This window comes from Somniosus microcephalus, chromosome 24 (genome assembly GCF_052327205.1).
Source record: "Somniosus microcephalus isolate GS21.2 chromosome 24, FLI_Smic_1.0, whole genome shotgun sequence".
NCBI lineage: Eukaryota > Metazoa > Chordata > Chondrichthyes > Squaliformes > Somniosidae > Somniosus > Somniosus microcephalus.
In genome coordinates, this window is record NC_141010.1 from 43,249,560 (window position 1) to 43,266,206 (window position 16,647).

At 43.2% G+C, this 16,647-nt stretch overlaps 1 protein-coding gene across 1 annotated transcript; it reads right to left on the reverse strand.

Moving 5' to 3' along the window:
* Window positions 1-311: 311 nt before the first annotated feature.
* LOC147101442 (interferon alpha-F-like) lies at window positions 312-7,209 on the reverse strand. Its single transcript, XM_085966724.1, has 4 exons — window positions 7,025-7,209; window positions 6,759-6,848; window positions 519-758; window positions 312-410 (listed from the first exon to the last, which is right to left on the reverse strand). Exons 1-4 carry the CDS (start codon window positions 7,154-7,156, stop codon window positions 312-314), a joined length of 561 nt encoding a protein of 186 aa, XP_085822850.1. The 5' UTR covers window positions 7,157-7,209.
* Between the last annotated feature and the right edge of the window lie 9,438 nt (window positions 7,210-16,647).

Below are 16,647 nucleotides of genomic sequence, written 5' to 3' on the forward strand. Positions count from 1 at the left end.
AGCGAACCCGAGATGAAAATTTTCATTGTAGCAGCTGCCATTCAATAAAGGAAGGGACAGAAACATCATTTTCCTCAGACTCCCCCCCGGGAAACACTAACATTTCATCACAGGAAAATATCACAGTAATAAATATCAATAAATTAAAATAAATAATCAAATATAAAAACTTATCAAGACATTCCCTGTTCTCCATCAGTCACCTCGCTGCAAATAGAGCAAAAAATATATAGATTTTGTAATAAATAGTAGTTATTTTAAATAAATGAACATGATTGCCAGTCTCTACTAAACACGTCTATGGAAAATCTTTAATTTCTTCTTCTGATTTTTGCAGTTATGGTAAGGATCTGTTGTAAACGGGCCCTGGTCTCAGCACGGATTATTTCCCAGGCACAGTCACTGAATCTCTGAAAAAGAGAAATATTCAGGAAAATCCATTAGAGAATGAATGGGTTTAAATGGGGTGAAATGAACTACATGTCAGTAATCACACAGCCAAATATCAATTGTCCCACCTTCTGTTTGAGAAACTCTCTCAGTTTCCTGAAGTATTTGTGAATTGAGGCGTTTCTCCTCGGCCTGGACTCTGAGCCCGGTTTCCTGACACATTCTTCCAGCTCCTCGAGCTGCCGATCCAGGAGAAGACGAAAGTTTTCCACCTTGTCCCGGGGCCATGTGACTGAGCCCAGGTTCATGCTGTAGATCTTGGTGAGGTGACGCAGTGTTTGATGGACAATCTGGATCCTGTCCGGGGTCTGTGCAAAATACACACAATGACATTAGAGGGGATCTGGTCCCATTTAATATTAGAGTGCTTATGGAAAAGGACAAGCAAGAATCATATGTGAAAATACTCAAACTAGAGGAGGGCTAATTTCAGTGAGTTGAAAGGGGTTCTGGCCCAATGTGGAACAGTAACTGAACAATGGAAGGCCTTCAAAGCGGAGAGAGTTCGGGTAAACTCCAGACACATTCCCAGGAGGGGGAAAGAATGGAATCCAATCCTCGATAATCCTGGATGACTATCGATATAGAGATTAAAATGAAACAGAAAATGGAGCTTATGATAAATGTCAGGCTCATAATACAGTCGAGAACCAAGCCAAATACAAAAAAAATACAGAAGAGAACTCACAAGGGAAATAAGAGGTGCAAAGACCGTGTATGGGAATAGATTAGCAGGAAAATAAAAGGGAAACCAAATGTCGTGTTTAAGCATATAAACAGTAATAGTGCATTCAAAGGAAGGGTGGGACCAATTAGGGACTAGAAAAGAGATCCTGTGGAGGCAGAGGGCTTGGCTGATGCACTAAGTGAGGACTTTGCATCCGTCTTCACTAAAGAAGAGAATGCTGCCAATGACCCATTAAGCAGGAGGCAGTAGAGTAATTGGACAGGACAACGATTGATAAAGACAAGTTAGTTAAAAGTCGGCAGTGCTTGAAAATCACCGGCCCAGATGGGATGCATCCAAGTTTGCTGGGGGTAATAAGAGTGGAGACAGCAGAGGCTCTGACCGCATTTTCCCAATAATCCTTCGATATAGGAGGACAAGTGGATACCAAATGTTATACCACTGTTCAAAAAATGGGAGAGGGATAATTCGGACAACTACAGGTCAGTCAGCTTAATGCTGGATGTCGGTTAAGTTTAAATAATAAATGACAGTCAGAAGGGATTTGATAAAGGCAGATCGTGTTTGATTAGTACGATAGCTCCACGGAAGCTCAACGTAAACTCGAGGAACAGCACCTCAACCTACGATTAGGCAACCTGTTGCCTTCCGGACTCAATATCGAGTTAAACAATTTCAGTTCATAACCTCAGCCCCTATTTCATTTTTTCTTGTAATTTTTCCACTCCTTCCCCCCCCCCCGCCCCTTTCCTTTTGTTTCGCTCTCACACCTGGCAGCTATCTCTTGCCCTGCCAGTACACTTTACACCTAATCTCAGCCTATTACCATCTCGTCTCGCTTCTAACACCTTTCATTGTCTCTTTTTTACTTCTTTTGTTTCTTTTATTCTTTTGTCCGATCGCAGCCCTGCCTCCGATCTATCTTTTCTTTCCAGTTTTGAAGAAGGGTTCGACCCGAAACGTCACCTCAAATTTCTGTCCACGGATGTTGCCTGACCTGCTGAGTTTTTCCAGCATTTTCTGTTGTTATTTCGTGTTTGACTAACTTGATTGAGTGTTAATGAAAACAATGCAGTTAATTTTGTGTATTTAGATTTTAATAAGGTATTTGATAAAGTATCACTTAATAGATTTGTTAGCAAAGCTGAAGCCCATTGGACTAAAGAGACTAAGTGACAGAAAGCAGAGAGTAGTGATGGACGGTTGTTTTTAAGACTGGAGGAAGTGTACAGCGGTGTCCCCTAGGGGTCGGTATTAGAACCATTGTTTTTTTGATATACATTGATGACCTGGACTTGAGTATACAGAACATAATTCCAAAATTTACAGATAACATAATTTCAAAATTTGCCGATGACCCGAATCTCGGAGATGAAGTAAACCGTGAGGAATATTGTTACTTGTTTCAGGAGGACACAGACAGACTGGTGAAATGGGCAGACATATGGCAGATGAAATTTAAGAGAGAGGAATCTGAAATGATGCATTCTTCGCACAACTCGAGTTTCTGTGACCTTCCGCACTGGTTTTAAACACATCGCGCTGGAAGCAGGCCCCGCCCACAATATTGGCCACGCCCCCGGGTGAATTTACAGGCCTTAAGGGAGGCTCTAGAAATTAAGCTGGTTCTTTTGGGTGCTAGGACACTAAATAGTGCGTTTTAAAAGCTTCTAAATGTGATTTTTGTCTTACTTTACAAAGAACTTGACAAATGTACCCCAATATAACTAGAAAATGGTTTCATATATTTTTTAAGAATGAAGATCAGTAATTTAAACTCAGGTTACTCACATGTGATGGATTGACGCTGTGATTAAAAATGCCTTTTTTGTAATAAACACGTTTTCTGCTCTTTTCATCAAATTTCACCAAGTTACCACTTTTAAATATATGAAGGGAAATTTTTTGAATCAAATATTTATTAAAAAAAAACATTTTAAAACGCTGCCCAATTGCACTGGTTCTTGGCAGATTTTGTGTTCAGTGATAAGCAAATGATTTTAAGTGGAATCTCGGGGAAAAACATTATTAAAAATGGGCCCAATTGTGGCGCACTTTGCACCAGAATCGGCAATTATGCCAAAAGCGGAATCTCTACTCCAGGGTGTGAGATGATTAAAGTGCTTGAGAAGATAGAAACATAGAAAAATAGGAGCAGGGGTTGGCCATTCGGTCCTTAGAGCCTGCTTCGCCATTCATCATGATCATGGCTGACCCTCCATCTAAATACTATATTCGCGCTCTCTCCCCATACCCCTTGATGCCTTTTGTGTCTAGAAATCTATCTACATCCTTCTCAAATTTATTCAGTGACTTGGCCTCCACAGCTTTCAGTGATAAAGATTTCCACAGGTTCACCACCCTCTGAGTGAAGAGATTTCTCCTTATCTCAGTCCTAAATGTCCTACCCCGTATCCTGAGACTGTGACCCCTTTTTCAAGGCACACCAGCCAGGGGAAATATCCTCCCTGCATCCAGACTGTCTAGCCCTGTCAGGATTTTATATGTTTCAATGAGATCCCCTCTCATTCTTCTAAACTCTAGTGAATACAAGCCTAGTTGACCCAATCTCTCCTCATACGACAGTCCTGCCATCCCAGGTATCAGTCTGGTGAACCTTCGCTGCACTCCCTCTATGGCAAGTATATCCTCTCTTCGGTAAGGAGACCAAAACTGCACACAGTACTCCAGGTGTGGTCTCACCAAGGCCCTGTATAACTGTAGTAAGACCTCCTTGCTCCTGTACTCAAATCCTCTTGCAATGAAAGCCAACATACCATTTGCCTTCCTAACAACTTGCTGCACCTGCATGTTTGCTTTCAGTGACTGGTGTACAAGGGCACCCAGGTCTCTTTGTACATCAGCATTTCCCAATCTATCACTAAAACTCTAAACTTTCTGTTTTTCCTACCGAAGTGGATAACTTCATATTTATACTGCATCTGCCATGTATTTGCCCACTCACTCAACTTGTCTAAATCATCTTGGAGCCTCTTGGCATCCTCCTGACAACTCAAAATCCCACCCAGTTTTGTGTCATCAGCAAACTTGGAAATATTACATATGGTTCCCTCATCCAAATCATTGATATATATTGTGAATAGCTGGGGCCCAAGCACTGATCCCTGCAGTACCCCACTAGTCACCACCTGCCACCCTGAAAAAGACTCATTTATTCCTACTCTCTGTTTCCTGTCTGTTAACCAATTTTCAATCCATGCCAGTATATTACTCCCAATCCCATGTGCTTTAATTTTGCACACTAACCTCTTATGTGCGACTTTATTAAAGGACTTCTGAAAATCTAAATACACAACAGTTACATCCTCAAAAATCTGCAGTATGTTCCTCAAACATGATTTCCCTTTCATAAATCCTTGTTGACTTTGTCTAATCCCGTTGATATTTTCTAAGTGTCCTGTTATCACATCCTTTATAATAGACTCTGGCATTTTCCCTGCTACTGATGTTAGGCTAACCGGTCTGCAGTTCCCAGTTTTCTCCCTCCCTCCTTTTTTAAATAGTGCGGTTACATTTGCCACCCTCCAAATCTGCCGGAACTGTTCCATAATCTATAGAGTTTTGGAAAGTGACAACCAATGCATCCACTATTTCCATGGCTACCTCTTTTAGTACTCTGGGATGCGGATTACCGGTCCCTGGGAATCTATCAGCTTTCAGTCTCATTAATTTCTCCAGCACTTTTTTTTACTAATACTAATTTCCTTTAATCCCTCCTTCTCACTAGACCCTTGGTTCCCTCGCATTTCTGGAGAGATATTTGTGTCCTCTTCCATGAAGATGGAACCAAAGTATTTGTTTAATTGCTCAGCCATTTCCTTGTTCCCCATTATACATTCTCCCATTTCTGACTGTAAGGGACCTACATTTGTCTTCACTAATCTTTTTCTTTTTACATACTTGTAGAAGCTTTTACAGTCCACGTTTATGTTCCTTACAAGTTTACTCTCATGTGCTATTTTTCCCCTCTTATTCAATCTCTTGGTCCTTTTTTGCTGAACTCTAAACTGCTCCCAATCCTCAGGCTTGCTACTTTTTCTGGCAACTTTATATGACTCCTCCTTGCATCTAATACTATCCTTAATTTCTTTTGATAGCCATGGTTGGGCCACTTTTCCTTTTGTGATTTTGCACCAGAAAGGAATGTAAATGGTTGCAATTCATGCATTCATTCCTTAAATGTTAGCCAGTGCCTATCCACCATCATGCCTTTTAATGAAGCTCCCCATTCTATCATAGCCAACTCACTCCTCATGCAATTGTACTTTCCTTTGTTTAGCTTTAGGACAGATCCAGGAATTCATCCTCCATAGTATTATTGTTAATTTGGTTTGGCCAAAGCCTCCCATGATTGCTGTAGTACCCTTCTTACATGCATCTCTAATTTCCTGTTTGATGCTGTCTTCTACATTACCACTACTGTTGGAGGCCTATAGACAACTCCCACCAATGTTTTCTACCATTTCGTGCTTCTTAGCTCCACCCAGACTGGTTCTACATCTTGATTTTCTGAGCGAATATCCTTTTCTCGCTATTGCTCTGATTTCATATTTTACTAACAAAGCCACCCCACCTCCTTTTCCTTTTTGCCTGTCCTTCCTAAATATCGAATATCGAATATCCTTGGATATTCAGCTCCCAGCCTTGGTCATCTTGCCGCCTTGTCACCGTAATTGCAATTATATCGTATCCGTTTACATCTATTTGTGCTGCTAATTTGTCTACCTTATTACAAATGCTTCGTGCATTCAGATACGATGCCTTTAGATTTGTCTTTTTAACATTATTAGACATCTTAACATTTTTTTGTGTTATGGCCTTTTGTCTTATTACCATTTTTTCTTACCAGGGCCCTATTTGTTAGTGTACTCTTTTGTTTCTATGCTCTGTCCCCTCCTGACACAATCTGGTTATCCTTACCCCAATCAATTTCCTGCACTGCTTCATTGTCTTTTCTCTTCAGCATTCTAAAATTCTCTCCACCGGGACCTTCCGCTGCCCCGGGATTCCCGCTGTTGGTGTCACTGTAACCCGGATAATAAAATACAGCCCCCAATACATGTCCACACTCACGAGAGTCAGATAGATAGCGGGTGTGAAAAGATTAGATTGAGTGAGATGGTCAGAGGGAGTAAGATAGTTAGAGGGAGTGAGGTAGAGGGAGTGAGATTGTAAGAGAGAGTGAGATAGAGGGAGTGAGATTGTAAGAGGGAGTGAGATTAAGCAGTGAGTCTGTAAGAGGGAGTGAGATAGTCAGGAAGCTGATGGTTGCAGGGATTGAGATGATTAGTGGGTTAAACGAATAGAGGTAGCGAGATGATTAGTGGGAGTTAGATAGTTACAAGGAGTGAGATAGTTAGTGAGTGAGATAGATGGAGTCAATTAATTACAGAGTGAGATCGTCAGTGTGAGTGAGATAGTTATAGAGAGTGAGAAAGTTATACAGAGTGAGATGGAGTGAATGAAAAGTTCTCTTTCCATGTCCACATTAATGGGCGGGCAACACTGGATTTAACCAAATTAAAGTTCTGGCCAGGATGTTGAATTAACTCATACTATCGATAAAACTCGAGTTTGAATAAAATAAAACAACACTCACCTGTAATCCCTCCGAAAGTTTCAGCAGATTCAAGGGCTTGGTTTTCAGCGAGAGCCTCTCTCTAACACACTGTCGGGGGATGCGACCGCCCTGAGACAGAAGATAATCGCTGTTACTGACAACCCCAGAAACAGGAATACTGGAGAATCACTGATTTTTAAACGGATAAAGTTATAAAACTCCAAACTATCTCCCCTGATATGACTTTTCGCAACAAACAGACCCCGTGTGGACCGGATCCGGCTCGGGATGCAGGTTAAACTCACCATTTCATTCAGTTTGCTGAGAGTCTCTGTGTTGAGAACTTGCTGTAACTGCAGCCTCTCACAGCCCAGACTCAGGGTCCCGGACAACAAGACCAACACAACCCAACATCTCCACACACTCGCCAAAGCCATGCTGGACCGACCCAGGGTAAAGCACCGATCTGAGGGATCAGAAACCGAGCGGATCCGGGTTCAGCGCCAAAAACGGTTCTTGTCACCGAATGAAAGTCTGGAAGTGGAAATGCAGCCGCTTGTGATCCGGGAGCGGCCGCCTGTGTTGCCGAGTGTTGTGGGTGTGCGGCTGGACGCTGCTGGGACCTCTCACTGCGATGCTGCCGGCTTTAATATGTGGCATTCGAAAAGTGAAATCGGGCTCCGGGAGTTTTGGAAGAGCCGGAGGAGAGGAATGGTTTGTGCGGTTTGTTTCTGGGTTGAGGAATCCAAAAGCTGGAGATTCCTGAACCAGCGACAGGAAAATCCCCGCCAGAAGATCCCAACCAGCTTCCAGCTCCGTGTTGTGTGGACTGGGATCACCGGGGCACTGAGGCGGTGTAGAGGGAGGCTCTGTATTGGGGAAGTGTGGACATATATTGGGGGCTGTATTTTATAACCCGGGTTCCAGTGACACCGACAGCGGCAATCCCGGGGCGGCGGATTTTCGTGCTGACACTGGGCTCCAGAGAGAGCCATTCCATTTCAAACCCGCTCTTTCCCCGCTGGGCTCACATCGCGCTTGGACTGTTCACACTTGGCAGCTGGGACATTGCAGAGAGCCCGGCTCCCAGCCCAGGGGCACCGCTTGATGCCCACTGTCTCCGCCCGCAGTCACCTGGCGGAGGCTCTGTTCTTTCACTACAAGAAGCTTTTCATTTCTGGCCTGTTCTCTGGAGTCATTTTGAGATTTTGTTTTAAATAATATTTAATCCGCTTCGACTCGGAGTCCGAAAGTGTTCCCGATTTGCCTTTTCTTTCCTCGTTTCTTTCTTGTCTCTCTCCCGGGAAAGTGTCCGTGTCGGTTTCTCTGTGGAAATGAGCCTTGTGTCAATTTCACTGAAAGCGAAAGTGTCTCAGGGAAAGTGACGAGTTTTGTCATTTCCGAAAGTGAGGAGTGTTTGTAAACAGAACGGCTCACACTGAGTGTGGGGAGCGGGGGCTGGGAAAAGGTTTGGGATATCCGGGATTTCCCCGCGTGCACAGGGAATGTCACAAAATCACTCTCAGCTGCAACTGCGAACAAAAACTTCCCCCCGAGCGTCTCTGGGACTGAGATCCCAGGAGCCCCGCCTGTAGACAGCGACAGCAAGTTATTGGCGCTTCAGTTAAACAATCATATTGCAGCAACTGAAAGAGATAATGTGTTAGTGAGAATCTTTTCATCAAATCTTTTAGTTTTGGCATATTTCATTGAACATCCACGGCCGGGGAGCAATGGAGAGAGGGAGAGCTCAGAGTAAAAGTAACATTTCAAAAAATGCCTATAACTGTAAGCTAATGCTGAAGAATTTTGGAAGAATGATAAAAGAAATGTTTAGAACGGAGGGGAAAAGCAGATTAGGAAGCTTAGGAGGGAAAAGGGTTTTGTTAGAATAAATAAGGAGAAGCTGTTTCCAGTGGCAGAAGGGTCAGTAACCAAACAACCCGGATTTAAGATCATTACTGTTGCTCCTGTTTCTCCTACTCCTGCTCCTGTTTCTCCTACTCCTGCTCCTGTTCTTCCTACTCCTATTCCTGTTTCTCCTACTCCTGCTCCTGTTTCTCCTACTCCTGCTCCTGTTTCTCCTACTCCTGCTCCTGTTTCTTATGTTCTTAACCAGAGATGAGATGATCAGCTGTAATAAGGAGAAGCTGTTTCCAGTGGCAGAAGGGTCAGTAACCAGACAACCCGGATTTAAAATCATTACTCCTGTTTCTGTTTCTCCTACTCGTGCTCCTGTTTCTCCTACTCCTGCTCCTGTTTCTCCTACTCCTGCTTCTGTTTCCCCTACTCCTGCTCCTCTTTCTCCTACTCCTGCTCCTGTTTCTCCGACTCCTGCTCCTGTTTCTCCTAATCCTGCTCCTGTTTCTCCTACTCCTGCTCCTGTTTCTGCTACTCCTGCTCCCGTTTCTCCTACTACTGCTCCTGTTTCACCTGCTCCTGCTCCTGTTTCTCCTACTCCTGCTCCTGCTTCTCCTACTCCAGCTCCTGTTTCTCCTACTCCAGCTCCTGTTTCTCCTACCCCTGCTCCTGTTTCTCCTACTCCTGCTCCTGTTTCTCCTACTCCTGCTCCTGTTTTTCCTTCTCCTGCTCCTGTTTCTCCTACTCCTGCTCCTGTTTCTCCTGCTCCTGTTCCTGTTTCTCCTGCTCCTGCTCCTGTTTCTCCTACTCCTGCTTCTCCTAATCCTGCTCCTGTTTATCCAATCCTGCGCCTGTTTCTCCTACTCCTGCTCCTGTTTCTCCTACTCCTGCTCCTGTTTCTCCTACTCCTGCTCCTGTTTCTGCTACTGCTGCTCCTGTTTCTCCTACTTCTGCTCCTGTTTTTCTTACTCCTATTCCTGTTTCTCCTACTCCTGCTCCTGTTTCTCCTACTCCTGCTCCTGTTTCTCCTACTCCTGCTCCTGTTTTTCCTACTCCTGCTCCTCTTTCTCCTACTCCTGCTTCTGTTTCCCCTACTCCTGCTCCTGTTTCTCCTACTCCTGCTCCTGTTTCTCCCGCTCCTGCTCCTGTTTCTCCTAATCCTGCTCCTGTTTCTCCTACTCCTGCTCCTGTTTCTCCTACTCCTGCTCCCGTTTCTCCTACTACTGCTCCTGTTTCACCTGCTCCTGCTCCTGTTTCTCCTACTCCTGCTCCTGTTTTTCCTTCTCCTGCTCCTGTTTCTCCTACTCCTGCTCCTGTTTCTCCTGCTCCTGTTCCTGTTTCTCCTACTCCTGCTCCTGTTTCTCCTACTCCTGCTTCTCCTAATCCTGCTCCTGTTTCTCCAATCCTGCGCCTGTTTCTCCTACTCCTGCTCCTGTTTCTCCTACTCCTGCTCCTGTTTCTCCTACTCCTGCTCCTGTTTCTCCTACTCCTGCTCCTGTTTCTCCTACTTCTGCTCCTGTTTTTCTTACTCCTATTCCTGTTTCTCCTGCTCCTGCTCCTGTTTCTCCTACTCCTGCTCCTGTTTCTCCTACTCCTGCTCCTGTTTCTCCTACTCCTGCTTCTGTTTCCCCTACTCCTGCTCCTCTTTCTCCTACTCCTGCTCCTGTTTCTCCCGCTCCTGCTCCTGTTTCTCCTAATCCTGCTCCTGTTTCTCCTGCTCCTGCTCCTGTTTCTCCTACTCCTGCTCCCGTTTCTCCTACTACTGCTCCTGTTTCACCTGCTCCTGCTCCTGTTTCTCCTACTCCTGCTCCTGTTTCTCCTACTCCAGCTCCTGTTTCTCCTACTCCAGCTCCTGTTTCTCCTACCCCTGCTCCTGTTTCTCCTACTCCTGCTCCTGTTTCTCCTACTTCTGCTGCTGTTTCTCCTACTCCTGCTCCTGTTTCTCCTACTCCTGCTCCTGTTTCTCCTAATCCTGCTCCTGTTTCTCCTACTCCTGCTCCTGTTTCTCCTAATCCTGCTTCTGTTTCTCCTACTCCTGCTCCTGTTTCTCCTACTCTGCTCCTGTTTCTCCTACTCCTGCTCCTGTTTCTCCTAAATCTGCTCCTGTTTCTCCTGCTCCTGTTTCTCCTACTCCTGCTCCTGTTTCTGCTACTCCTGCTCCTGTTTCTCCTAATCCTGCTCCTGTTTCTCCTACTCCTGCTCCTGTTTCTCCTAATCCTGCTCCTGTTTCTCCTAATCCTGCTCCTGTTTCTCCTACTCCTGCTCCTGTTTCTCCTACTCCTGCTCCTGTTTCTCCTAATTCTGCTCCTGTTTCTCCTACTCCTGCTCCTGTTTCTCCTACTCCTGCTCCTGTTTCTCCTACTCCTGCTTCTGTTTCTCCAAATCCTGCTCCTGTTTCTCCTACTCCTGCTCCTGTTTCTCCTAATCCTGCTCCTGTTTCTCCTACTCCTGCTCTTGTTTCTCCTACTCCTGCTCCTGTCCTCCTACTCCTGTCTCTCCTACTCCTGTTCCTGTTTCTCCTACTCCTGCTCCTGTTTCTCCTACTCCTGCCCCTGTTTCTCCTACTCCTGCTCCTGTTTCTTATGTTATTAACCAGAGAAGAGATGGTCAGTCGTTATTTTTGAGCTGATCTGGAATGCACTTCCTGAAAGGATGGTGGAAGCAGAGTCAATAATAATTTTCTAAAGGGAATTGGGAAATACTTGAAGGGGGAAAATTGTCTGGGTTTTGGGGAAAGGGCAGGGGGATGGGATTAATTGGATCACTGAATAAAAGACCCGGGACAGGCACGATGGGCCACATGGCCTCATTTGCTGCTGTATCATTCTATGATTCATTGACTCTGTTATTCTATATGATAAACACTGGTGGGAAACATAAAGGGAAACGTCAAGGACTTTTTCAGCACATTAATCTATAATATAAAATAATCTTATATCCTTGTTCATTTTCTTTTGCATAGTCTGACTTCCAGATGTCACGTTTGTGTCACACTGTTTGAGTTAACTTTTTCCAAATGTAAATTACAATACCAACATTTATAATAGGTCTTGCCGATGTGAACTTTACAGTCTGATTTCACAAATTGGCCACTGGCTCAGATAATTCAAAGGAAAAGGTGTTGGGCTATTGATTGGAGTGAGCTGGTGGGAGGTTGGGGACTGAGTAGTGGAAAGGTAAAGGAGTAGGAATTGCAAAGACAGCAATAGTGCGGGTTAACTTGCCCATTCTCATGTAAAAATCACGGGAGAGTAACTAATTGTTAGGCCACAAATTTCACTGAAGGTTGTCACAGATTTTGATGACTTTTTTTCTGCATTTACCATTGCAAGTCTATTTTGATAAGTCAGCTGTTCTGATGTAGTTGTAGCCTTTGGCCATGAGGTAGTTGTTTTCCTGCCTTAACATTCTTCCACTGGAGAGAATAGTGTGAAGTAATGAAAGCATTCAAAGGCCGAATAACAGTCTGACAGGTCTCCAATCGCCGGGACTGAACGATGAAAAGATTTTCAGAAGGTGTAGGATAAGATGTCACATAAGAGACTTTCAGTCCCTTTCTTCACTCATTTCCCTCTTCACTCATTGCCTGATGTCTTTGTTTGCTCACTGCCTGATTTCCCCCTCTGCACTCTGTCCCTGATCCTCCAGCCACTCCACTTTTCTCAGTATCTCTGAATGTCCCTTTCCACTTAATCCCTTCAAATTCCCCTTTCCTGTTCAACACCTCAGAGAGAATACACAGTTGAGTAGCAGGAGAGTAAAACAGTGGTACTGTCTAGGAGATGGAAATTGGGCCAATTGGGTTTAAAATGGTTTCACAGTTTTGACTGGTGAGGAACAAACGGGCAGTGGAGAGAGGAGAATAGAGTGGAGAGGGTGTCCCAGTAACAGGCAGCAGGTATGGGAATCCAGAGTATTTATAGTGAGTATGAAAAACTGACAGACACAAATGAGGAATAAATATCAGTCCAGCAAAAGTGTAATTTTTTAAACAATTTATTTATCCCAACATGTTTTCATTCAGCACAAAAATTTTACAGTTCAGAAAAACATTGTCTATTTCCCAACTCTTAATAAATTTCAATAAATTAACACTTCTTTTTCAATTCATTTTGCACATTGTATAAAACGTTTAAAATTTAATTACATGAAGACATCACAACTTTAAATATCAATAAATTAGGAAGGCACGATGAGGCGAGTTGAAGTGTTGGCCACTGCGAGAGCAGAAATGTAAAGGTCAGTGTAGGTCAGGGATGAGGTCAGGGATGAGGTCAGGGGTTATTGGTCTGCAACCCCACCCTTGAGAGCCCGACAGTACCATGGCAACCAGTGCCAGAGCTGGGTATTGGCCGAGGCATTCCCAGTGCAGAGAGTTCTCACTGGAAGTTCAGCAACTGGAATAAGGAGCCTTGCAGCTAAATGGAAATAAAATAGTTCATTTGGGGTGGGGTTTTGACCCAGAACCTTCTGACTCAGTCTATTACATCTGAGCCAAGCTGACAACATTGTAAAATTAGTAATACTTTATATATAATTAAAATATATTTTGTAAAAATTCGGGGTCTTTAAAATAACCTATTGTTCTCAGTCTGTATTAAACATGTCATTGAAAAATCTTCAGTTCCTTCTCATTTTTGACTTTACACATTGTGTTAAAACTGTAACATTTTATTGTATAAAGATATCCCAACAATAAAATTGACTCAATTCAGATGAGATCAGGAGCAGAAGTAGTGTGAGCCGGGTGGGCCGGTCCAGAGAGCTGACACTGGAAAACCAGCGAGTGCAATAAGCTGCCCACCAGAGAGAACCTGAGATGAAACTTTTCATTGTAGCAGCTGCCATTCAATAAAGGAAGGGACAGAAACATCATTTTCCTCAGACTCCCCCCAGGGAAACACTAACATTTCATCACAGGAAAATATCACAGTAATAAATATCAATAAATTAAAATAAATAATCAAATATAAAAACTTATCAAGACATTCCTTCTTTTCTATCAATCAGTCACCTTGCTGCAAATAGTGTCATTACAGCAAAAAAATAAAGTGTTAATATATAATTTTTTTGTATAAATAGAAGTTACTTTCAATAAATAAACGTCATTCCCAATCTGTACTAAACATTTCTTTGGAATGCAACAATTTATTAAACGTCAACAATTTTTTATAAATATTCATTGTTCCCAGTCTCTATTAAACACGTCTATGGATATCTTTAACTTCTTCTTCTGATTTTTGCAGTTATGGTAAGGATCTGTTGTAAACGGGCCCTGGTCTCAGCACTGAATCTCTGAAAAAGAGAAATATTCAGGGAAATCCATTAGGGAATGAACAGGTCTAAATGGGGTGAAATGAACGACATGTCAGTAATCACACAGTCAAATATCAATTGTCCCACCTTCTGTTTGAGAAACTTTCTCAGTTTCCTAAAGTATTTGTGAATTGAGGCGTTTCTCCTCGGACTGGACTCTGGGCCCGGTTTCCTGACACATTCTTCCAGCTCCTCGAGCTGCCGATCCAGGAGAAGACGGAAGTTTTCCACCTTGTCCCGGGGCCATGTGACCGAGCCCAGGTTCATGCTGTAGATCTTGGTGAGGTGACGCAGTGTTTGATGGACAATCTGGATCCTGTCCTGGGTCTGTGCAAAATACACACAATGACATTAGAGGGGATCTGGTCCCGTTTAATTTTAGAGTGTTTATGGAAAAGGACAAGCAAGAATCATACGTGAAAATACTCAAACTGGAGGAGGGCTAATTTCAGTGAGTTGAAAGGGGTTCTGGCCCAATGTGGATTAGTATCTAAGATTCGCAGGAAAAACAGTAACTGAACAATGGGAGGCCTTCAAAGAGGAGATAGTTCGGGTAAACTATCCATATAAAACCATATACCATTCTTTAAATGATGCCAACCCTCATGGAGCAAGATCTTTCCCAACCATCCCTTCATAGCCTTACTAAGTTACTGTTTTATGGTTAGAGAATTTTGAAAAGTAATTTTTAGAATAGCGCCAATCAAAAAGACTGAACTATTACACTAATCTTCGGTCTCTATACAGTGTGGGGTGATGCAAAAGACAGCTCAGCTTTTTAAAAATAGACACATTCCCAGGAGGGGGAAAGAATGGCATCCAATGCTAGATAATCCTGGATGACTAACGATACAGAGATTAAAATGAAACAGAAAATGGAGGCTTATGATAAATGTCAGGCTCGTAATATAGTAGAGAACCAAGGTGAATACAAAAAATACAGAGGAGAACTGACAAAGGAAATAACAGGTGCAAAGAGTGTGAATGAGAATAGATTAGCAGGAAACATAAAAGGGAAACCAAATGTCGTTTTTAAGCATATAAACAGTAATAGGGCATTCAAAGGAAGGGTGGGACCAATTAGGGACTAGAAAAGAGATCTTGGGGAGGCAGAGGGCATGGCTGATGCACTAAGTGAGGACTTTGCATCCGTCTTCACTAAAGAAGAGAATGCTGCCAATGTCACATTAAGCAGGAGGCAGTAGAGTCATTGGACAGGACAAAGATTGATAAAGACGAGTTACTTAAACGGTCGGCAGTGCTAGAAAAATCACCCATTCCGGATGGGATGCATCCAAGGTTAACGAGGGAAATAAGAGTGGAGATAGCAGAGGCTCTGGCCACAATCATCAATCCTCCTTAGATAGAGGAGGACTGGAGGATTGCAAATGTTACACCACTGTTCAAAAAAGGGGAGAGGGGTAATCCCGGCCACTACAGGTCAGTCAGCTTAATGCTGGTGGTCAGATAAGTTTTAGAGCCAATACTCTGGGACAAAATTAATCGTCTCTTGGAAAATTATGGTTTAATAAAAGACAGCCAGAAGGGATTTGATAAAGGCAGGCCATGTTTAACTAACTAGATTGAGCTCTTTGGTGAGGTAACGGAAAGTTTTAATGAAAGCAATGCAGTTGATTTAGTGTATTTAGATTTTAAAAAGGTATTTGATAAAGTACCACATCATAGCCCTGTTAGCAAAATTGGATTAAAAGGACAGTGGCAGCGTGGATACAAAATTGGCTAAGCGACAGACGGTTGTTTATCAGACTGGAGGGAAGTGTACAATGGTGTCCCCTAGGGCTCGGTATTAGAACCACTGCTTGTTTTGATATATATTGATGACCTGGACTTGAGTATACAGGACATCATTTCAAAATTTGCAGATGACCCGAATCTCGGAGATGTAGTAAACCATGAGAAGTATCGTTACTTACTTCAGGAGGACATAGACAGCCTGGTGAAATGGGCAGACATATGGCAGATGAAATTTAACACAGAAAAGTCTGAAATGATGCATTTTGGTAGGAAGCATGCGGAGAGGCAATATAAACTAAACAGTACAATTTTAAAGGTGGTGCAGGAACAGAGAGAGGGGGGAGGGGTCCACGTATACCAGTCTTTGAAGGTGGTAGGACAACTTGAGAAATCTGTTAAAAAGCATGTGGGATCATTGGCTTTTTAAACAGAGGCATAGAGAGCACAAAAACAAGATGAGGAGAATCTTATTTAGGTGGCATTTTGTTCTGATCTGGAATTAACTGCCTTAAAGGGTGGTGGAAGTAGATTCAATAATAGCTTTCAAAAGGGAATTGCACCAATAATGTGCAGGGCTCTGGAGAATGCCAGGGTAGTGGGATTCCGCAACTCGAGTTACTGCGATCTTTTGCGCTAGTTTTAAACACACCGCGCTGGACGCAGGCCCCGCCTACAGAATTGGCCCCGCCCCCAGGGTAAATTTACAGGCCTTCAGGGAGGCTCCAGGATTTAAGCTGCTTCTTTTGGGTGCACGGACACTAAAAAGTGTGTTTTAAAAGCTTCTAAATGTGATTTTTGTTTTAATGTATTATGAACCTGACAAATGGACCCCAATATAACTAGAAAATAGTTTTATATTATTTTAACAATGAAGATCAGTAATTTAAACTCGGGTTACTCACAGGTGCTGGATTGACACTGTGAGTAAAAATGCTTTCTTTTTCTGAGAAACATATTTTCCGCTGTTTTAATCAAACTTCACCAAGTTCCCACTTTT